Source organism: Mauremys reevesii, linkage group 2 (assembly GCF_016161935.1).
Source record: "Mauremys reevesii isolate NIE-2019 linkage group 2, ASM1616193v1, whole genome shotgun sequence".
Taxonomy (NCBI): Eukaryota; Metazoa; Chordata; order Testudines; family Geoemydidae; genus Mauremys; species Mauremys reevesii.
In genome coordinates this window covers 207,566,562-207,590,994 of record NC_052624.1, presented here as the reverse complement: position 1 = coordinate 207,590,994, position 24,433 = coordinate 207,566,562, and the positions used below count along the sequence as shown (strand labels likewise).

The window sequence follows — 24,433 nt, the reverse complement described above, 5'->3', positions numbered from 1 at the left end:
AGGCCTAGGGAATGGGACAGGAGGAGGGGGATGGGGGAGTGAGGGGAGGGGTATAGGGGCAGGAGACAGTGGGGAGAGGAAGGCGCAGTGGGGAAAGGGTAGCATCCAGACCCCCACCCCACCAGTGGGAGGTCTCCCTGGACCTCCCACTGAGCCACCTGCACCTAGATTGCCCCAAACAGAACCCTCTTACCCCACACCTGGATCCCCTGAACTAAGCACCTCCACAGTTGGATCCTGCTTGCACACACCTGGCATGCCTGGTGCAGAGGGGCAGGCCCCGGGGTGTTTCTGGGGCAGGCTCGGCTCTTGAGCTGTGTCAGGGTTCGGTGTAGCCTCACCGCCGAGTCTGTGTCCCAGAGGGGGTGCTGCAGGGTGATCTCCCTTCTCTGTGCAGCCAGTGGCCGGTACTCCCCACTGCCATACTGGATCCTCCATGTTTATTGACAAATAAAATTTGCCAAATTTTGCAGAATTTTAAAGTATTGTGCACAGATTTTTTTATTTTGTTGGTACAGAATTCCCTCAGGAATTTTTGCAATTTTCATTTCCACACTGACATAATGCTTTTCTGGCATGTTCCACGTATTTGTTAGTCTCATTGATAAAGAAGGCCAAGGGAAATATTAATGGGCTTGACAGCTGATATCACTGTTTTAGTGGACTTTTCTGCTAGATACTAGATATGACTAATATGACTAGATATGACTAATCTGAGCCACAAGTTTATGAATGCACTAATAATAGGGGCCTGCTGTGCAAAGGACAATACAATGCAACTGCTTATACACTAATGGGATCAAACAACAAAGAGATGGTTTCATTCTTTAATTCTTATGTTTTCACACAAAAATGGTACTAATTGCTACAGTTTAGAGCAGCTGCAAAGACGGCTTTGACAGTGCACAATTGTTTGAGTCTAGACCCGGGTGGAAAATTATTTTCTCATCTTTGGAAAATTTTCAAGATTTAAAAAAAAAAAAAATCCCATCCCAAATCAGGACGAAAAGTTAAAATCTGAAAAAAATACGATTCCAGTAAATGAAAATTGCAATTTTACCTTTTTTATTTAAAACTGCATTTTTACTAATAGTTGGCTTAAAATCTAACACAGTCATTTTGAACTAAAAAACAGAATTTGATTAGAAAATGTCAAAACAAGATTTTTCAAAATTTTCAAATAATTTTTTGAACTGAGAAATTTGTTGAGACAACCCCGTTCCTCTGAACAATTTCCGTTTCGACAAATTGCCATTTTCTGTCAAAGAAAAAAAAAGTCAAAATTTCCAGCCAGATTTGATTAAGACTATGAACATCTAATCTTCCACTTCCTCTAATGAGAAATATATTATAAATCTGTAGAAACTGGTTTGACTAACACACAAGGGTTAGTCATTGGGTAGTTCTTAAGGAATTGTGGGGAAGGTGCTGTATACAGTACAGGAGGCTCTCTTCTGTGTTGAGCTAGTAGAGATATTCCTTTAAAACACAATTGATAGACCACTTGCACTGGAACATCAAAGACCACAGTTCAACCTCCAGCTTAGGTAAGTAAATTGCCACTAGTGTGTGTTCCTATCCATGGAAAAAAACTGCATTCTTCATGCTACGAGAGATAGATAAATCACACTACAGTACCCATGACAGAATCAGATACCTCCAACCATAATGGGACCAGGTAATTAAGAATATACAAGTATCAGAGGAGTAGCTCTGTTAGTCTGGATCTGTAAAAAGCAAAAGTGTCCTGTGGCACCTTACAGACTAACAGATGTACTGGAGCATAAGCTTTCGTGGGTGAATACCCACTTTGTCAGATGCATCCACCTACGAAAGCTTATGCTCTAGTACGTCTAAGAATATACAGCAAGTGAGGTAGTCATCCATCTTTTTTAATCAAAAGGTCTGTATTTTCACTATAAAACCAGGAGTCGCATACCAATAATATGATTAATTCAATACTTAATTTGTTTTATTTACCTTGTTTTCAATTAACCCCTCAAACATAAAATTAAAGCCACTGTCAGCACTTTCAAAGTTGGATTCCTCAAGCTAGGTGACTAAATACATCATTGGGCACCTGAATAAGTCACATGAGAGGAAGGTGGTTAGCGTAATAGTCTATGACTTGGGAGACTGGGGTTCAAGTCCCTGACTCACCACAGATTTGTTTTTGTGACTCTCTGGAAGTCAGGTGAGAGTCTCGCCATGCCCAACTTTTAGCTGCCCTGCCACCCAGTGGAATCCTCAGCCCTGAGTGAAGTGCCTAAGCTCCCTGTACAAGCCATGGGGAGAGTCAGGCACCTAAGAAAAGGAATCACAAAAGCCAGCAAGCAATGGGCAGCTACCTAAGGTAGCCAGTTGTTGCTGGTGTCCTTCATGACCACTGATGACGGTATTATGCCTTGTGAGACTGACTGTGGCTAAAATGGCTGATGAGTGAATGGCAGCCCTTTTTGCATTGAGTGCATATGAAACTCGATATCAGGGAAGGGATTCAAGTCTGTGCCACCGAGTCTGCACCACTCAGCTTCTGTACCACAAGATCCATATGGAGATTAATCTCGAATTGAGTAATCCCATCACTGACTGCTGCTCACCCGCGTGATCTAACTGTGGCTGATGACTCCGAGCTATGTGTGTCAATGTTGCCCTGCTTCCAATTGTGCTTCAGTGTGTCCTTCAAGTGTTTCTCCTGGCCACCTTGTATGAGGTGACCCACTTTCAGTTCTCCGTACAGCAACTGCTTTGGCAGTCTGGTGTCATCCATCCTCAGCACATGATCAGCCCAGTGTAACATGATGCAATGAGCATGGTTTCAAATCTCTGGAGTGGCCATGTTCCAGAACCTCATTACTGGTAACTTTATCCTGGCATTTAATGCCAAGTATGCCACACAGGTTTCATACATGTACATTTTCTAGAAGCTTGATGTGATGTCTATAGCAGTTCTAGGTCTTGCACTCATACAACAAATTGGACAGCACAATCACTTTTATAAAAGTTAGCATGGTTTGATACTTAATATCCTGTTGCTGCCAGACTCTGCTTAATAGTATGCCAAACAATGAACTGGCTCTGTTGATGCATCTTGTCAGCTGCTTGCCTATAGTAGCATCATTTGACAATGTGCTGCTAAGATAGCAGACGTCTGTAACAGCATTCAGCTGCGTGTTGCTGATGGTGATTTTTGGTTTTGTGCAGGGTTTCGCTGGTGCTAGTTGATACGTGGCTTATCTTTTTCAGATTGTCAGCCAGTACCTTTTTTCAGACTCTGCAAATCTGTCTGCAATCAATTGTATCTCTTCTTGAGTATGTGCCTCTAGAACACAGTCATCGGCATTCAGCAGCTCATGAACAACTTCTAAAAGAGCTCATGAAAGACTGTGGCCTGTTCAGGTTGAATACATTTTCCAGAGGACCAAAAACGTATGGTGATCTTGGCACTCAGGTCTCTTACAGAGTCATTGCTGCATAAAAGAGATTGAAAGGATTGGACCACTTACACAGCCCTTCTTAATACCATTAGTGATAGGAAACAGGTCAGACAGATCACCTTCTACACAGACTCATCCAAGCATTCTCTCATAAGTAACCTCGGAATGTTGGAGAATTTTTCTGGACAACCAAACTTACATAATGGTTGCTGAAGTCCAACTCTACTGACGATGTCAAATGCTTTAAACAGGGTGATGAAGATAGTGTAAAGGTCCTGTTGCTGTTCTCTGCCTTTCTCCTGCATCTGATGAGCTACGAATTTAATGTCTGCCATTCCTCACGTTGGCCTGAAACTGCACTGCGACTCCAATAATGTGTGATTAGCGACATTGCATAGCACACGATAGGAGTACCCTGGCCAGAACATTTCCAGCAATGGAGAGTAACGAGATACTGTGATAACTGCCACAGTCAAACTTTTTACCTTTCCTCGTGTATATGGTGACAATGGTGTCGTCTTTGAAGGCTTGCAGTACATCTTCAGTACTCCATATATTAAGAAATAGTCCATGTTGTTGCCTCAGCAAGCGCTCACCTCCACACTGGAATATTTATGCAGGAATGCCATCTGATCTGGGGGCCCTACAGTTCTTCATGGCATTAATTTCAGTGCAGACTTCATTGAAGGATGGGACTGTGTCCATGATGTCATATGTTGGCTGATCCATTTCTCTTGTTAAGTATCAGATGGGTAGGCATGTTAGTTTAGATCTGTAAAAGCAGCAAAGAGTCCTGTGGCATCTTATAGACTAACAGACGTATTGGAGCATGGGCTTTCGTAGGTGAATACCCACTTCGTCGGATGCGCATCCGACGAAGTGGGTATTCACTCACGAAAGCTCATTCTCCAATACGTCTGTTAGTCTATAAGATGCCACAGGACTCTTTGCTGCTTTTACTCTTATTAGTTCCTCATCTATAATGTTGGATGGTGTGTTCAGAAGATCACTGAAATGCTGTGGCCACCTCTGAAGGACTTCTCCTTTGAAAGTGGTCAGTGTTAAGCCATCCATGCTCATAAAAGGCAATATGTGTGTGTGGTGTGTGTGTGTGCATAGGACGACATATGTCTTTCAAAGCAGCATAGAAGTCTTTGGTCTCATGGCGGGCAGCAAACCCCCAGATTTCTTCTGCCTTGATATTTCACCATTGATACTGCACATCTCCTAGCTTAGATTAGATGTCATGATGCAGGTTCCTATGTGTGGTTACTGTAACTACAGGAACATGGGATACAAGAATCTGATGGTGCACCTCATGTTTATTTAGTCAGTAGCTGTTGGATTTCCAGGTCACTGTAACTTAACAGCATCCCAATGCAAGAGGTGCTTGTAAGCATGTAAGGGACTGGGGCGTAGGCAGTCTTGCCTAGCAGCCACAGTTGTGCTGAGGTCTTCCCACCAGGGATGGCAGTCACTGGGCTGGAGTTAGAAGAATTGCAAGGCCGGGTGCCGTAAAAAAGAGCCAGGGTCAGAGTCAGGCTGGGGTCAGAGACCAGAGGTAGTACCACGTTAGAATCGAGAGGCAGGACTCAGGGTCAAAGTCAGGCTGGAGTCAAAGATCAAGAATCAAGGCAAAGTCTGGCACAGTAACAGGCCAAGGTCTGTGTTGGTTGTCCTATAACTTCCTGGGGCAACCCCTGGGGTTAAGCAGGGGCACTTGGCCAATCAGATGGCCACAGGCTACCATCACCCTAGGTCTTGTGGGCGGTACTTCCTGCGGTGCCTATTCTCCACAGTGCTCTCCAGCTGTGCTTCTGCAGAGCCTTCTGGTGGCACTGTGGGAATATTGTTCATCCCAGGCTCTGCAGACCTAGGTTCAGTCCCTATGCCGTTACAAAGGAGCTTATAGGTATCTGGCAGAGAGTTCCAGCTGGCCTGACAAGTTGAATGTTTACAGGGCAGGCGGTGACAACATCTCACTGATCCGGATTGTACCTGGAGATTGTGACAATTCCAGCCCATAGGAAGTGCTGAGGAGAAGGGTGCAGCCTAGCCCCAGCTCATCAAAAGGAGTCAGACACCTAACTCTTTTCAGGATTCACAGCAGTGAACCCTCTCCTGGAGTTCGGCGCCTAAGCCAGGTTAGCCCTTCCTCAAGAAAAAACAGAGAGAGACGCTCCCCACTATTACATACAATAGCCATGGGGCAGACCCTTAGTGGGAGGTGGGAGACCTGTTTTCAAATCCCTGCTCTGCCTGGTTTGGAACGCAAACTGAACTTGGGTCTTCCAGATCTCAAGGAGTTCCCTAACCATCGGGCTACAGAGCCAGTCTTCAATGAGTATTTCATTACTGATACAAAGTGGAACAGCTTCAACAGGTGAGAGAGACCAGCCCCAGAATAACCAATAACTGGGGGTTAGGACTCTCACCTGGGATATGGGAGACATAGGGTCAAGCTCCTGCCCCAAATCAGGCTAAGTGGAGATTTGAAAATTGGTCTCCTAATATGACTGCCCTAACCACTAGGCTTCTGGGTATCCTGGTACAGCCAGCCAGCCACCCACCTTCCTTAGCTGTCTTTGTGTTGGCTAGGTGTGCTCTGAGTCCATCTACTGGTTTGGGGCCCACAGCCGAGATAGGGCTTAGGTGTCAGTTGTGGTGTTGAGCAGCTGGGATGCACCAGGACTCAAGCAGCTCTGCGCATGCCCAGAGGTGGAAACTTGGGCACCACAGGGACTTTACTAGTGGAAACTTTAGGCATGCAGGTAATGTAGGCGCCTATAGGCTTAGGGGGCAGCTGAGTGGGGGTTTTGAGGATTCCAGTGGTGGCTAAGGGCTTGGCTACACTTGCGAGTTAGAGCGTACTAAAGCAGCCCCAGGCGCCCTAGCTCACTACCCATCCACACTGGCAAGGCACATAGAACGCTCTGACTCCAGGGCTAGAGTGCTCCTGGTACTCCACCTCAGCGAGAAGATTAATGCTTGGCGTGCCTTGGCTGAAACGCCCGTGCGTCAGTATGAACAAGGTGTTGCATTACTGCGCTCTGATCAGCCTCCGAAAACATCCCATAATCCCTTTAAGTCAAGTGGCCACTCTTGTCATTGTTTTGGAATTACTGCAAGCATGCCGATATGCCCTTTGAAGGCTCCGTTTCTGACATCCGGCATGCTTATCTACTCTGAGACAAAGCAACCGTTACTGTGGAATGCTGTGCATGAGAGAGGGAGGAGGGGGGGGTCTGCTGCTGCCTGAACTTACAAGACAGCATGCTGACATGCTCTCAGCCCCCACAAAACCCACTCTCTCTCCCCCCACATACACACAACACACTCTCTGTCACACTCCACCCCACCTCCCTGATTTGAAAAGCAAGTTGCAGCCACTTGCATGCTGGGATAACTACCACAATGCACTGTGGCCATTGCAAGAGCTGCTAATATGGCCACGCCAGTGCGCTTGCAGCTGTCAGTGTGGACAGACTGCAGCACTTTCCCTACTGCACTCTACGAAGGCTGGTTTAACTCAAGGCACTCTACATCTGCAAGTGTAGCCATGCCCTAAATGTTGGACTTAATGCCTAAAATGGCAGTCAGGCACCTAAGTCCCTTTGTGACTCTAGCCCTTAGCCTCTCTGTCCCTCAGTTCCCCATCTGTAAAACAGGAATAACAACACTTCCCCACCTCATGGGGTGTTGTGAGGATGAATATCATAGGCGCCGACTGCATGGGTGCTCTGGGGCTCGAGCACCCATGGAAAAAAAAAGAGTGGATGCTCAGCACCCAGGAGTCAGAGCTTGAGTGTGGAATGTGATGAGTTCTGTGCTGCTAACAACTTCTGCCCTTGGGGCAGGGAGTTTGTTTATAAACAGAGGCAGGGTGATTAAGATAACAAAAGGCTTGTCATTAAATTAAATTAAGCATCCTTATATGATCCTGAAAGCATTCCCAGGCACTCCAGTTAAAAGATAGGAAACAAAGGGTAGGAATAAATGGTTCATTTTCAGGATGGAGAGAAGCAAATAGAGGTATCCCCCAAGAGGTTTATACTGGTCTGGATCAGGGCTGTTCAACATATTAATAAATGGTCTGCAAAAAGGGGTAAACGGTGAGGTGGTAAAGTTTGCAGATGATACAAAATTATTCAAGATACCTAAGTACAAAACAGACTGCAAAGAGTTACAAAGGGATCTCACAAAACTGGGTGACTTGGCAACAAAATGGCAGATGAAATTCAATGATAAATGCAAAGTAATGCACATGGCAAAATATAATCCCAACTATACATACAAAAGGATGGTGCCTAAATTAGCAGTTACCCATCAAGAAAGAGATCTTGGAGTCATTTGCATTACTCTGGAAGCACTGTTTCCAGAGTACTGCAAATTCATAAGAATTCTTCTCACTGTGCCTGTATCATCCTGAACTGTAGAATGCAAATTCTCCTGCTTCAGAAGACCTAAACATTATCTCCAGTCATCAACGGGGCAGACACAGCTGAATAATGTAGCTGTCCTTAACGTTCATCAAAATAATACCAGGGAACCTAGATGTAAATAAGATCGCTACAGTTTCATCCAGAAAGCTACAGTGAAATATAATGTCTTTAAACTGGGACGTTAGTGAAGACAGCTTATAGGTGATAGCAAAGATTTTAATATACTGTAATTCATGAGAATATAATTATGTAGTTCATAACAATTGAATCATTATTAAAATAGTAACGATACCAATGATAGACACATTCAATAACTAGAATATGAAAGAAGTGTAAAAATATGCTGAAAATAGCTTCCCCGCAAAACTGATGGAGTGCCCCCTCCCCACACCTCTTCAAAAGCACCCACCGGCAAAAACAAAAGTCAGCGCCTATGATGAATATATAACATTAAAGACTGTGAGGTGCTCAGATTTAAAAATTTTACAGTGATGAGAACCAGATGAGTATGATGGTCTGACCAACCTGATTTTCAAAGGTGCTTTGCATTCAGAACTCCTGTTAATTTCAAGGTGGAAAATCAGGTCATTTCCTTAGATGCCTAAAGGTGGATCTAGGTGCCCAACTTGAGGAAACCAAGTTTGAATGTGTTGACGCAACATTTTATTTTTAACCAATATCTCTGTGATTATTTGTCTGTATGACGTACAGCATTTCAAAAATCATGGACCTTCTGTTTACTGTGTGTGCTCTCTAGATAAAGGGATCTTTAATATGATTATGGAAATACTCGGCAAGACTGCATCTGCCAATAAAGATAAGAAAGTATGCAAAAAACAAACTTACTGTTTTCGTAACAAGAAAAATATTCAGTTTTCTTATCAGACATGTTATTGGTGTATACACTAAGACAGAATACCACATACATATTGTACCAACCCTTTAGCAATTGTTGGAAAAAATACAGGCTGATGTAGATTACTGCCTGTGGACCAAATTTCACTCTTTCATAGGCGAGTTTTTATGCTAAGTTTTTGTGTGCACATAACAGGGATACAAAATACATTTACATTCATACCACAGGTATTCAGGCACTTTATTAATTTGCATGTGTAAATATATCTTGCTGGAGTGCACTACGTTATGCATAAAATGACAGATGCCAGTTTGGAGGTTGCTTTCGAAAGATTGACACTAGTAATGAGCCTGCAAAAACAACTTTGTTATACCATATAGTCTCTGCACCAAAAGCTAAGTTTAAAAGGAACTATAATCACACACAACCAGATTCTGATATCTTTACTCATGTTGAGTGGCACTTTATATCACAAGTAGTCTTATTTCAGTGGGACTAGTTGCAGAGAAGTGTGTTACTCAGTGTAAGTAAAGTTATCAAACTCTGGCTGATGATCACACTAATCAGTGTTAAATTAGAATTGACATTTGTCTAGTTCAGGGGTCAGCAACCTAAGGCACGCATGCCAAAGGTGGCACGCGAACCGATTTTTCATGGCACGCAGGGCGGGCCGAGCTGCTCAGCCTGCCGCCGCTATGGAGTTCCCACTGCTGGCCCCTTCCAGCCGGGGTCCTGCCTGGTCCCACTCAGCACCCGCTGCCGGCCTGGGGGAAGGAACCCCAGGCTGGCAGCGGGCTGAGACAGTTGGCAAGGAGCTGGTGGTGGAAACCCCAGAGTGGCGGCGGGATGAGCTGCTCAGCCCGCCGCCGCTCTGGGGTTCCCGCTGCTGGCCCCTTGCCAGCCAGGGTCCCCCCCGCCGCAGCCCCACTGAGCACCATCTGCTGGCCTGGGGGAAGAAACCCCAGGCTGGCAGCGGGCTGAGACCCCAGCTGGCAGGAACCGGTGGTGGAAACCCCAGAGCTCTGGCGGTCAGCCCCTGCTGCTCTGGGGTTCTGGCTGCTGGCCTCTTGCCAGCCAGGGTCCCTGCAGCCCCACTCACCTTGCTTCCAGTTGGAGTTCCAGCGCAGGACACCTGCCAGACAGGGTCCAGGCTTCCGGCCCTGCTCAGCCCTAGCAGTCACCAGCTCCACTCACCTCAGCTGCCGATCTGGGGTTCCAGCCGCTGACCTCCTGCCAGCCGGTTATCAACTTATAACTCAGAAGCCTGTGTGCAGCTTAAAGTATCTAAATAGGTGCCACTAGACATTGGAAAACTCAGCAAGGAAAAGCAAGGGCAAGGATCACACTAAACTAATAAGATCTGCATTTTAATTTAATTTTAAATAAAGCTTCTGAAACATTTTGAAAACTTTGTTTACTTTAGATATAACAGTAGTTTGGTTATATATTACAGACTTTTAGAGAGACCTTCTAAAAAACGTTCAAATGTATTACCGGCACACAAAGCCTTAATTTAGAGTGTATACATGAAGACTCAGCACACCGCTGCTGAAAGGTTGCCGACCCCTGGTCTAGTCCTCCATTTGGCTAAATTACATGCTATGGGCCTAACTCTTTCGATGCATGTGTGCATGGTTCCCATTGACTGCCATGGGAGTTCTGCCTACTACTCCTAAGGGCATTCTGCACTAAACAAATAAAAATTTTATGCCAAAAAATTAAAAATTCTACATACAATATTTTAAAATTCTGCAGATTTTATTTGTCAAATAAATGTGGAGGCTCCAGCATAGCATTGGGAAGCACAGGCCACTGGCTGCACAAAGAGGGGGAGATCACTCTGTAGCTCCCCCCAGGACATGGCTCAGCAGTGAGGCTGCACCCAACCCTGACCCAGCACAAGGATGGGGCCTGCCCAAGAAACACCCCAGGGCCCTGCCCCTACATACCGGGCGCACAAGGTGTGGGAAGGCAGGCTTAGCCCGGCAGGATCCAAGTGTGGAGGGACTTAGTGTGGGGGGATCCAGGTGTAGGTTGAAAGGGTTCTGTGTGAGGCAATCTGGGTGCGGGAAGCTCAGTGGAGGATCCGAGTGCCGGGGGGATCTGGAGGCACAGGGGTTTGTTGGGGGATTCTGGGTGCAACAGCAATGGGACTCTGCAGGAGGGTCCAGGTGAAGGTGGTTTGGGCTCAGCAGGGGTGTGTGTCTGTGTGTGTGTGTGGGGGGGGGAATAGAGCTCAGCAGGGGGGTCCGGATGTGCAGGGGTTCAATGGGGAGGTCCAAATGCTGGGTGAGTGGCACTCAGTGAGGTGGGGATCCAGGTGCAGCTGGTTGGGGCTTGGTGGGGTGGGGATCCAGGTGCGGGTGACTCATTGGGGTGGTCCAGGTGCAGGGGGAGAGGGGCTCAGCAGGTGGGGTTCTGGAGGGGGGTGAAGTTTGGCGGGAGGGTCTAGGTATGAGGGGGTCTGGATGCATGGGGGTTTGGCAAATGGGGGTTCAGCTCCCCATACAGTGATCCCTCCTCCTGTAGCTGAGGAGCTATAGGTGCAGGAAGGGGAGTTTGCAGAGCTTCCTGAAGCCTGGGGAGAAATCTGGAAGTGGGTCTGACCCGGCCCTGGATGCTGTGCAGGGGCAGAGGAAGTCCCGTCCTCGCCAGCCCAGGCAGGACTAGCAGCTGAGCCTGGTGCAGGGTAGGATCCAGCTGGGTCTTCCCCAGTCCTGCCCCATGCCCCACAGTGGTTTACCTCTCTGCCAGCTGCCCTGGGCACCCAAACATACTGTTGGGGAGGGTTGCATGACCCCTCTTGTGGCTGCCCTTTGCTTCCCCGTTAGAAAGTCATATTTCTGTGGGGAAGCAAAGAAATCTGCAGGGGACATGATTTCTGTGCATGCGCAGAGGTGCAGAATTCCCCCAGGAGTAGCATACACATGCAGGGCAGACAATGGTAAAGTTTAGTTTATTAGTTCCCCTCCCACATACAGATACTGATTTTTAGGTTTTCAAGGAAGAGTCTGAGTGAAGCCATGAGACACATATTCAGAAGCATATCTTTATGGCAAAACACATGGAAATTATATTTTTATCAATGGATAGGTTTCATCAGAGAGTGATTAATCTCCCATGTGGACTGGATGAAAGGGATTGGAATAAAGGTCCATGTTTTGCTAATGTGAAAGCCAGGATCATCTCTGTACATTTACCATATCCTCTTGTATTACCACCCCTACAGGAGTACAAAGAAGCATCCCACACTATATATCCAGTACTCCCTGGAGAGTAGGGTGAGACTCTGACTAGTCATGGGGGTATGTGGCCTTAGCTTTGTCCCTCCCCATACTCGTGCTGGGATCTGGAATGGTGTGGGCATGCGTGCATGCTGCGCCTTTACAAAGCAGCAGTGAAGGCTACTACTGGACGCACTCCTCCAGTGTTCCTTTGAACAAAGTTCCAAGCATCTGCCATGTAAAGGGAGATTCCCTCAGGTTGCCTTTAACTCCACCACTCCAGGTGCTCTTACCCTACTGCACATCTCAAGCACAGGAGGCCCAATCTTGCTCTGAACCCATCAGAGTAGACACAGAACATGTCATATTTATTGTTTGGTTCGACAGAGGCAACAACACTATATTTCACCCCCTTATCTGTATTCTTTTCTTTTGACAGAGCTATCCTTTTTTGCCTCTTCTTAGAGCTCTCTCTCCTCACATTCCATTTATCAATTCCCTTTGCTCTCCTCTCCAGAAATTCCAATTCCACCATTTTCCTCCCCTGCAAAATTAAACAACTCCCTTACCCCCCGCAAAAGGGATCTCCATCTCCTAGACTACCAGTTCTCCTGATCTCTCTTTCTCTGGGAATCCTATGTCTCTAGCAACCTGGGGCCAGATCCTCAGCCCCATTTCCACAGAACTGCCCTAACAGGCCAGCTGGCTTTATGCCCCTCCTCCTGTCCCCTGGCTCCTGTAACTTATGCTGGGGACCAGTTCGGAAACCCCCTTATCCCTCCCCCCTTAGATGTATCAAGCAGATCTTAGGTGTACCCAAAGATCTGGCTCTAGTCTCAAAAATGGTTTTAAGGAACAGTTTTACCAAATTCTGCTCAGTCCCACATGATGGTAAAACCTGGTTAACTTTAAACCATTGTAAAAAAAAATTTTTTTAAAGTACTTTCCTGTTACACAACTCTTTTTGTAAAGTAGATGAGGTCTTAAAAATCCACTGACTAGCAATTCAATCGATCAGTAATTCACCTGAAGAAGCTAGTGTGCATCTTCATTTAGAAAGTAACTTTTTAATTTTAATCTTAATGGGGTTTTATTTACTGTGTTACATGGTAATTTCTAAAGGTTAACTTTGCTGTGTAATGGTGCTAAACGTACTCTAACCTTCCTTGTGACCCCACCCCAAACTTCTGAACAGAACACTTTGCTTGTGCAGTACCTGCCACTTCTGGTATCGTGTTGCCGCATACTCTTGATAAAATGAATCTTCTTAAAATTCTTTGGTCTGGGTGAACCTGACAGAGTCCGACATCTGAAAAATAAATTAGTTAAAAAGAATTTAGTCAGCTCCCTGCTGGACAGCTGAGAAGTCTCAACACAATGACAGGAAGGAAAGACCAGACAAATGATTCAAGTCACCCTGTTTTAGGAGTCAGCAAGAATGATGAAGACAATAAGTCTGGAAATGAGAAGGCTTAATATTAAACACACACACACAAAAACACTCCACAAAAACCCAGCAATGTACCACTTCTCGGACTTTGCTGAGGTATGTTTGACACAGTTTTCTGAAATGATCAGTAATTAGAAATCTTTAGCTGAATTCTTGGAATTACTCAAGATACAATATACACACTTTCATTTTTGTGTCCACCTCAACCATTTAAAGTTTCTGTTAGAGTTAAAATTAAAATAGAGGGTGCAGCAATCTGTCATCTATCTGTTAGTGGAGTGATTCTCCTGTTCCTTTAGTTCAAGAGGTCAGTTATTTCTGTACTAAGTTATAAAACATTTGAACAATAGATAAAGTAATTGCTTAGGACAAAATATCTTAGTTCTAAAACCAATTTTTTGTTTAACATTTTTTAAATGGTAATTTTAAAAATAAAGTGCAACAGGAGAAAAACAAACAAACAATGACACTCCCTTATGGACTGAAACAGCAGTACATTTTGTAGATTTGTGTTTTAATTACCAATTTATTTTATGTAGACACTCTCCAGAATGAATGCATTAAGGCCCAAATTGTAAACTGAGCAGCCAGGCTATGCACTGGGATGTTCCTCAGGAGTTAGGGAGAAAGGAATCTTTCCCCGATGATGAAGCAGCAGCAACAGCAGCAGAACCATTCTTTACCTGCAGGCTGGAGTTGCCTCCATGGTGCCTGTACCATCACACAAGGGAAAGAATGGCCATTGTATCCATGTAGTAGTAGCAGATCCACGAACCCTGCCTCCAGCTGAGCCCAGCCTCATGAAAATGTGCAGGGAGGTCTGCTTCTCAGCGGGGAGGGAGAATAAACCCATTTGGAGACCCAGAAATCCTCCCTCCCTTTGCAATGGAATTGTGTTGGTTCCACTCCAGGAAGAGAGCTCCATGCCAGTTGAGGCAGGAGAGTGGGATTTGCCCTACTATCTTGTCTTCTGCTAGATGGCCTGTACATACAGTATCTTGGACAGCCAGCTACGGTGCATGTATGCCCAAGCATGGTAGTGGATTTTCCAGGATACGTGGGCAATGCCTGTCACACACAGGAGAGGCTAGGACTGAACTTTCAACAAAGTTTCATATGATTTTTAGTAGTGGAGTTAGTAGCCAGACCTACTGGCAGCCAAATACACAACACATCTGGAGATGAACTGCTGTGAGGTGCACTACATTTCTGTAGATCGTTCTGATCTCCTTCTTTGAGAAAGTAACAGATTTTTTAGACAAGGGAAATGCGGTGGATCTAATATATCTGGATTTCAGTAAGGCGTTTGATACGGTACCGCATGAAGAATTACTGGTTAAATTGGAAAAGATGGGGATCGAAATGAAAATCCAGAGGTGGATAAGGAGCTGGTTAAAGGGGAGACTGCAGAGGGTCGTATTGAAGGGGGAACTGTCAGGTTGGAGGGGGGTTACCAGTGGAGTTCCTCAAGGTTTTGGGTCCGATTTTATTCAATCTATTTATTGCTGACCTGGGAACCAAGAGTAGGAGTGGGCTGATAAAGTTTGCGGATGACACCAAGTTGGGAGGTATTGCCAATTCGGAAAAGGATCGGGATATCCTCCAGGGAGATTTGGATGACCTTGTAAACTGGAGTATTAGTAACAGGATGAAATTCAATAGTGAGAAGTGTAAGGTTATGCATTTAGGGATGACTAACAAGAATTTTAGTTATAAGCTGGGGGACCAGTTGGAAGTAACGGAGGAGGAGAAGGACCTAGGAGTCCTGGTTGATCGTAGGAGGACTATGAGTAGGCAATGTGATGTGGCCGTTAAAAAAGCTAATGCGGTCTTGGGATGCATTAGGCGAGGTATTTCTAGTAGGGATAAGGAGGTGCTAGTCCCGTTATATAAGGCGTTGGTGAGACCTCATTTGGAGTATTGTGTGCAGTTTTGGTCTCCCATGTTTAAGAAGGATGAATTCAAACTAGAACAGGTACAAAGAAGGGCCACTAGAATGATCCGAGGAATGGAAGGCCTGACGTATGAAAGGAGACTTGAGGAGCTCGGTTTGTTTTCCTTAACCAAAAGAAGGATAAGAGGAGATATGATTGCACTCTTTAAATATATCAGAGGGATAAATACCAGGGAAGGAGAGGAATTATTTCAGCTCAGTGCTAATGTGGACACGAGGACAAACGGATATAAATTGTCAGTCAGGAAATTCAGGCTTGAAATTAGACGAAGGTTTCTAACCATCAGGGGAGTGCAATACTGGAACAGCCTACCGAGGGAAACAGTGGGGGCGAAGGACCTCCATGATTTTAAGATTAAGCTAGATAAGTTTATGGAGGAGATGGTATGATAGGATAACGGGCTTAGTCAATAGGTCAATTAAGTGCCACACTGAAGTAAATAGTACAATGGGTCAATGATATGATATAACCTTTTTCAAGAGGGTATGGCTGGAGAGTCTTGCCCGCATGCTCGGGGTTCAGCTGACCGCCATATTTGGGGTCGGGAAGGAATTTTCCTCCAGGGAAGATTGGCAGTGGCCCTGGAGGTTTTTCGCCTTCCTCCGAAGCATGGGGCAGGGGTCGCTTGCTAAAGGAGTGGGTGGAGCGGCTTATGTGGCCTGCATCTTGCAGGAGGTCAGACTAGATGATCATAATGGTCCCTTCTGATCTTGAATTCTATGATTCTATGATTAGAGGGCATGGTGGTGTGGGGCGGTTAGCGCTCCACCTGAAGAACAGGCCAGAGGGCCCAGCCACACACTACACATCTTTGTAGAAGCTGTATTGCTTCTCCACCTGCTCCCTGGCAGCACAGTTCCAGAGACACCCTGACCCCATGCCAGCATCTCCCCTAACTCTCCACTGAAAGGGAAAATCCCCACTGTGGCAGGGATTCTGTGTCTGTTTGTTTGTTTGGGGGACCGTGTGCTCTGGCTGGCAGTTGGAGGCAGGTTTGAAAGCTCGAAGCCTCTGGTAATTGGCTGAGCCTTAATCAGTGGGAGGGGCATTCACTCAGGCCAGGGCTTTATAAAGCCGCGCACAAGCGACCAGGGAGCTTTGCGACCAGGGGCTGCTAACAGGGAGTTTCGCAAGGGAGTTTAGAAGGGGAGTGGGAAGGGAGCGGGAGTCCCTCGCCGGCCGTAACCCCTTCCCTGTGCCCCCCCCCCTAAAATCCTAAAACCTATAAACCAAACTACATTCCAAAACTACTTTCCGTAAACCACCCTTCCACTAACTAGGAGACAATGCAGGCAGAAGCCCAGCAGCAGAGTGGGGGCTATCCAGTTTATTGCACTGACTGTCGCATGTATGATTACCTGCCCTGTGGGCGGGTGGCGTATGTGTGCAGTCGGTGCAAGGAGCTCCTGGCCCTCAGAGACCATGTACAGACTTTGGAGGCCAGGATGGCGGAACTGGAGGAGCTGAGAGAGGCAGAGAGGTATGTTGATGAGGCTTTCCGGGACACTGTAGAATTGTCCCACCTCCGCTTAGACAGCTCCTGTGCTGTTGAGGAGGAAGAAGGGCCCAGGGAAGTAGAGCAGTCAATGGGAGCAGAGGGAAACCTTCCCGTAGTTGGGACCCTCCTTCCAGATGGTGCTGGGGTTGCCTCTCGCACTGAGGTTGCCTCTCTGGGGGAGGGAACTCCAGTTTCTAGGAAAAGGCAGGTGTTAGTAATGGGAGATTCGATTATTAGAAATGTAGATAGCTGGGTCTGTGATGACCGGGAGAACCGTATGGTGACTTGCCTGCCTGGTGCGAAGGTTGCGGATCTCTCGAGGCATCTAGATAGACTTATGTGTAGTGCTGGGGAGGAGCCGGTGGTCGTGGTACATGTAGGTACCAATGACATAGGGAAGGGTAGGAGAGATGTCCTGGAAGCCAAATTTAGGCTGCTAGGAAGAGACTGAAATCCAGGACCTCTATGGTGGCATTTTCAGAAATGCTCCCGGTTCCACGCAGGGCCAGGTAGGCAGGCAGAGCTTCAGAGTCTCAATGCGTGGATGAGACGATGGTGTAGAGAGGAGGGTTCACGTTCATTAGGAACTGGGAAACTTCTGGGATGGGAGGGCCTATACAGGAGAGATGGGCTCCACCTAAACCAAAGTGGAACCAGACTGCTGGCACTAAACATTAAAAGGTTGTAGAGCAGTTTTAAACTAGGAGATGGGGAAAGCCGACTGCTGCAGAGGAGCGTGTGGATCGGACACAGACTTCTCTTAGGGAGAGTCTGATGATAGAGAATCTCCAGGTTATAGTCAGGAGCAGAGGAATGAGAAGTATAATGTAAGGGCCGGATCAGATGTTAAACAGTCACATAAAAAAGAATCTGGCACATCAGAAAAAGGCAGGCTAATAAACAGGGACAAGTTTTTAAAGTGCTTGTACACAAATGCCAGAAGTCTAAATAATAAGATGGGTGAACTAGAGTGCCTTGTGATAAAGGAGGATATAGATATAATAGGCATCACAGAAACCTGGTGGACTGAGAGCAATCAATGGGACACAATCATTCCGGGGTACAAAATATATCGGAAGGACAGAACAGGCCGTGCAGGGGAGTGGCACTATATGTTAAAGAAAGTGTAGATTCAAATGAAGTAAAAATCTTAAGCGAATCCACAGGTTCCATAGAGTCTCTATGGATAGAAATTTCATGCTCTAGTAAAAATATAACAGTAGAGATCTATTATCGACCACCTGACCAGGACAGTAATAGTGATGATGAAATGCTAAGGGAAATTAGAGAGGCTATTAAAATTAAGAACCCAATAATAGTGGGGGATTTCAATTATCCCCATATTGACTGGGAACATTTCACTTCAGGACGAAATGCGGAGATAAAATTTCTCGATACTTTAAATGACTGCTTCATGGAGCAGCTGGTACGAGGAACCCACAAGGAGAGGCGACTCTAGATTTAATCCTGAGTGGAGCGCAGGAGCTGGTCCAAGAGGTAACTATAGCAGGACCGCTTGGAAATAGTGACTATAATACAATAGCATTCAACATCCCTGTGGTGGGAAGAACATCTCAACTGCCCAACACTGTGGCCTTTAATTTCAAAAGGGGGAACTATACAAAAATGAGGGGGTTAGTTAGACAAAAGTTAAAAGGTACAGTGACTAAAGTGAAATCCCTGCAAGTTCGTGGGCCCTTTTAAAGACACCATAATAGAGGCCCAACTTCAATGTATACCCCAAATTAAGAAAAACAGTAAAAGAACTAAAAAGAGCCACCGTGGCTTAACAACCATGTAAAAGAAGCAGTGAGAGATAAAAGACTTCCTTTAAAAAGTGGAAGTCAAATCCTAGTGAGGCAAATAGAAAGGAGCACAAACACTGCCAACTTAAATGCAAGAGTGTAATAAGAAAAGCCAAAGAGGAGTTTGAAGAACGGCTAGCCAAAAACTCCAAAGGTAATAACAAAATGTTTTTTAAGTACATCAGAAGCAGGAAGCCTGCTAAACAACCAGTGGGGCCCCTTGATGATCAAAATTCAAAAGGAGCGCTTAAAGACGATAAAGTCATTGCGGAGAAACTAAATGGATTCTTTGCTTCAGTCTTCATGGCTGAGGATGTTAGGGAGATTCCCAAACCTGAGCTGGCTTTTGTAGGTGACAAATCTGAGGAACTGTCACAGATTGAAGTGTCACTAGAGGAGGTTTGGAATTAATTGATAAACTCAACATTAACAAGTCACCGGGACCAGATGGCATTCACCCAAGAGTTCTGAAAGAACTCAAATGTGAAGTTATGAACTATTAACTAAGGTTTGTAACCTGTCCTTTAAATCGGCTTCGGTACCCAATGACTGGAAGTTAGCTAATGTAACGCCACTATTTAAAAAGGGCTCTAGGGGTGATCCCGGAGATTACAGACCGGTAAGTCTAACGTCGGTACCGGGCAAATTAGTTGAAACAATAGTAAAGAATAAAATTGTCAGACACATAGAAAAACATAAACTCTTGAGCAATAGTCAACATGGTTTCTGTAAAGGGAAATCGTGTCTTACTAATCTATTAGAGTTCTTTGAAGGGTCAACAAACATGTGGACAAAGGGGATCCGTGGACATAGTGTACTTAGATTTCCAGAAAGCCTTTGACAAGGTCCCTCACCAAAGGCTCTTATGTAAATTAAGCTGTCATGGGATAAAAGGAAAGGTCCTTTCATGGATTGAGAACTGGTTAAAGGACAGGGAACAAAGGGTAGGAATGAATGGTAAATTCTCAGAATGGAGAGGGGTAACTAGTGGTGTTCCCCAAGGGTCAGTCCTAGGACCAATCCTATTCAATTTATTCATAAATGATCTGGAGAAAGGGGTAAACAGTGAGGTGGCAAAGTTTGCAGATAATACTAAACTACTCAAGATAGTTAAGACCAAAGCAGATTGTGAAGAACTTCAAAAAGATCTCACAAAACTAAGTGATTGGGCAACAAAATGGCAAATGAAATTTAATGTGGATAAATGTAAAGTAATGCACATTGGAAAAAATAACCCCAACTATACATACAACATGATGGGGGCTAATTTAGCTACAACGAGTCAGGAAAAAGATCTTGAAGTTATCGTGGATAGTTCTCTGAAGATGTCCACGCAGTGTGCAGAGGCGGTCAAAAAAGCAAACAGGATGTTAGGAATCATTAAAAAGGGGATAGAGAATAAGACTGAGAATATATTATTGCCCTTATATAAATCCATGGTACGCCCACATCTCGAATACTGTGTACAGATGTGGTCTCCTCACCTCAAAAAAGATAGTCTAGCACTAGAAAAGGTTCAGAAAAGAGCAACTAAAATGATTAGGGGTTTAGAGAGGGTCCCATATGAGGAAAGATTAAAGAGGCTAGGACTCTTCAGTTTGGAAAAGAGAAGACTAAGGGGGGACATGATAGAGGTATATAAAATCATGAGTGATGTTGAGAAAGTGGATAAGGAAAAGTTATTTACTTATTCCCATAATACAAGAACTAGGGGTCACCAAATGAAATTAATAGGCAGCAGGTTTAAAACAAATAAAAGGAAGTTCTTCTTCATGCAGCGCACAGTCAACTTGTGGAACTCCTTACCCGAGGAGGTTGTGAAGGCTAGGACTATAACAATGTTTAAAAGGGGACTGGATAAATTCATGGTGGCTAAGTCCATAAATGGCTATTGGCCAGGATGGGTAAGAATGGTGTCCCTAGCCTCTGTTCGTCAGAGGATGGAGATGGATGGCAGGAGAGAGATCACTTGATCATTGCCTGTTAGGTTCACTCCCTCAGGGGCACCTGGCATTGGCCACTGTCGGTAGACAGATACTGGGCTAGATGGACCTTTGGTCTGACCCGGTACGGCCTTTCTTATGTTCTTATTCCATTGCAAAAGTAACACAGCCCTAGGTGATTTTGTGAATTAGCAAGTAAATAAAAGCAGCAAAGAGTCCTGTGGCACCTTATAGACTAACAGACATATTGGAGCATGAGCTTTCGTGGGTGAATACCCACTTTGTCGGATGCATGTAGTGGAAATTTCTAGGGGCAGGTATATATATGCAAGGAAATAAACAAAATCCCACTTCACTTTGTTTATTTCTTTTGCCAATTATGTTTCCATCTGAATCATTTATGAGACCACTTTATAAGGTGCTAGGAAGTGTCCTTTGTAAAAATAATGAAGTAATGGTAATAGGCCAACTTGCTACAGCCTCTACTGTTCAATATTTGCTGAGAGGTGGGGACAGATAGTTGTTTTTTTGGTGCATATTAGCAAAACATGGATAAGCAGGGTAATGTGGTAAATACCAATATATGCTATCTGAATTACTGGGTCCCAAGGTAAACAGAACTTTAAAATTAAACTTTTGCCTCACTGAATAGCTGAACTGGAAGCTTAACTCTCTGCTTGGATATCTTTGTATACTTCTAATTTTTAAAACTAGCACTGCAGATTGCATCACTTTGGCCAACTGCCTAGTGACTAGTCGTACAATCACATGGCAGTCTCCAAAAAGAAGCCATCTCTTCTTGGCTGCAGGATTAACATTGTGATGAGGCGGAAGATACAAAAGGGGTGAGTACAGACTCCTTAAGGGGAAAAAGCTAGTGTGCTGGACAGGGCCGGCTCCAGACCCCAGCGTGCCAAACGCGCACTTGGGGCGGCATCCCGCGGGAGGGCGGCAGGCGGCTCCGGTGGACCTCCCGCAGGCATGCCTGCGGAGGGTCCGCTGGTCCCGCGGCTCCGGTGGAGCATCCGCAGGCGTGCCTGCGGGAGGTCCACCGGAGCCGCGGGACCCGTGACCGCCACAGCGCCCCCCGTGGCGTGCCGCCGTGCTTGGGACACCCCAAATCCTAGAGCCGCCCCTGGTGCTGGATAATGAAAGAGCACAATTGAGCATTTTCACCTAAGAACAAGCAGTATCATAACCACCAACCTCAAAATAACAACAAAACCCCAAATACACATGCACAAATAAAATTAAAAAAAAAAAGAGAATGACAAAAAGCTTAAACTCAATTTTGTAAAAATAAAGTGTCTGTTAAATAATCATGATTTCCTTGTCGTTAAGGCTCTAATGACTCCTAGCACTGACAATCACAGTTCTAAGTGCCCTTCCATTCTCTACCCTGCCAATTTATACTGTCACTTCTTGCTGTCTAAACCAGGCAATTTTTGAGTCAGATTCTATCTACCACCCTGTACTACAAAAGAGGATAAACAGTATGAACCAGATTTTGATACTCTTCATCCTGGGTGTTTTACTCCCTGAGCAAGGTACTGCTCAATATGAGTAAGGGTGGCATAATCTGTCCCTATTATACATAAACAGGCAAACGGACATACAGACAATGTATAAAATCACCTCCGTAGTGGAGCATTTTCCTCGATGTCCTCCAAAGTCTCCAGAGAAGAGCGTTGCGAGATCAACCGACGCCTGAGGAGAAAAGAAATAATCACCACTGATTAAAAAAAAATAAAAATCAGAATTCTTGTTTCTTAAGGCAATATGCTGCACATGTTTTTATATTAGACAGGTTTCATTCTGTTCAGTCCTACTTATCTTGGCGATCCACACTGATTCCTACCATAAGTAAACCATTTCATAAAAGCTTTTCTATCAAAACAAAAATTGAATCTTTATGTTGCCAACCACTGATTTCATGCCACAGTACTCTCCCCAGTTTATACCCAAACTTGCTTTTTGCTTTCCAGTTTCCATTCATCAATCGGTTTAAATATCTACATAAGGACAGCAGCTCATCTATTTTGTTGCAGAAAGTGTAGACCTATATCCATATCACTATGAACCAAAACTGACTTCCTATCATTCACATTGCTCTAAGGAATGCATTTCATTGTACTTTTCTTCACATTCTGCTCCCTCCAAACACTATTTTCCTTCAGTTTTCACACATGTACAGGCAATTATTGTCCCCTGGTGTCTCATTGCTGCTGGGGGTGGATCTAAATATTTAGTTCAAAGATTGTAAAACTGGCAGTAGTGGGTGCTAAATAGCAGTTTTAAAATGAGCTCTCATTAATCTATCCTCTTCTGGTGTTGATTTTATGATGTTCTATATGCAGCAAGGAGGTTCTCTCCGTTGAGCCAGACACCCCTTTGATGAAATGCAGTTGTCAAGGTCACATACATTGTTTCCTTTACTCTCAGGTTTTTTTTAATCACGAGAAGATTGAAATAAAGAAAGAAAAATCATGACCTAATGCTTAATGGGACAGGATTTACTCTACAGCACAGGTGAGAAGTGTTGTTCTTGTCAGAAGGAAAATATGAGTGGGACAGGGAGTGCAGGGAAACCCCAATACTCTATTAAGGAGCGCACTGCTGCACAGACATCAAGTTACTAGGGCCAATGACAGCAGTGCTCTTCCCAAGTCTGCTGGATTGAGGTGCTGTGGAGAGGATGCAGGAGCAATGCAGGGACTGGTATAATGTCAGTGGTTGGCATGTTTTGAATGAGGGATAAAAATGGGGGGAGGGGGAGATGTGAAGACGGAGCTAAAGCACCCACTGCACAGCTCTGCCCCCTTCCTTTCCTCCCTACATTTCTCTGACCTCCCCCTTTCCCCTAGCACAGGGAAGGAAGGGAATTCTGGGTCCTTCCCCTGAACAGGGAGCTCCTAGTGGAGCTGCCATGGGGAGAAACTGTTGAAGGATGGAGGCAGTTGTGGAGGAGAGCCCAGGTGGCACCACTTCTCTTCTCTCCTAAGTCACCGAAGGGAAGGTGCCCAACTCTCCACCCCCTTGCCTCCCCCCACCCCACATGATGGTTCTGCTTCATCAGCACTTCTGAGCTCCCAGAGAGTAAAGGTCCCTTTGATGACAATGCCTTATTCATTAAGGGATCACTGAAAACCCAGTTTTTGGAAACCCAGTGCTTCAGGAAAACTAGTCTTCCAACTGGGTTTTGAAAAAAAAACCTATAGTGTTTGGATGATCCCTTACGCTAACAATAGTCATCTCCTAGGATACGCTGGCCCCTCAGTAGCTGTGCCAGAACACAGATCAAAGGGGTAAAGGTTGGCGAGATGGCAGAGACCACCACTTTGCACCCTGCTAATCGCCACGCCCGCTGCCCTACTTCAACACCCTCAGCATCCCCACCGCACTGCTCTGACTCTGCCCCCAATATTCCCTATCTTTGAACCTAGCGACTTGCTTTCCTTTGATCGCACTCCATCCCATTGTTCAGGAAATAGCTGAAAAGCATGAGTCACAATTACATTACTCTAACTGTTTACTAGAATCTTTCATCTTCTCTCTGTTTAATGAATGCTGACTTCCTTGACAATACGTTTCAATTAGAAGTAGAGTCTGCATGTGGATGTTAAAGCACTTTAAAATATTGCTCTGAAATTGGAAATTTTGGGCATCCAAAAGGAGACCCAGCAGAATGCAGGCAGAGAACAAGGCCTATGATGATGTCCAAGCTACCAAGCTAGGGCTCAACCAACCAACCAGTCACCTCTGTTAGTTACCATATGAAGATAATAATGAGGAATTCTCACACACAAATAATTCCTTAGTCAAC

At 45.2% G+C, this 24,433-nt stretch overlaps 1 protein-coding gene across 1 annotated transcript in view; it reads right to left on the bottom strand.

Moving 5' to 3' along the window:
- The window catches only part of CABLES1 (Cdk5 and Abl enzyme substrate 1), a 114,990-nt gene that overhangs the window by 41,312 nt on the left and 49,245 nt on the right, over positions 1–24,433 (bottom strand). Inside the window, 2 exon segments of the mRNA XM_039521275.1 lie at positions 13,176–13,268; positions 22,246–22,317. Coding sequence (XP_039377209.1) covers positions 13,176–13,268; positions 22,246–22,317 — 165 coding nt within the window.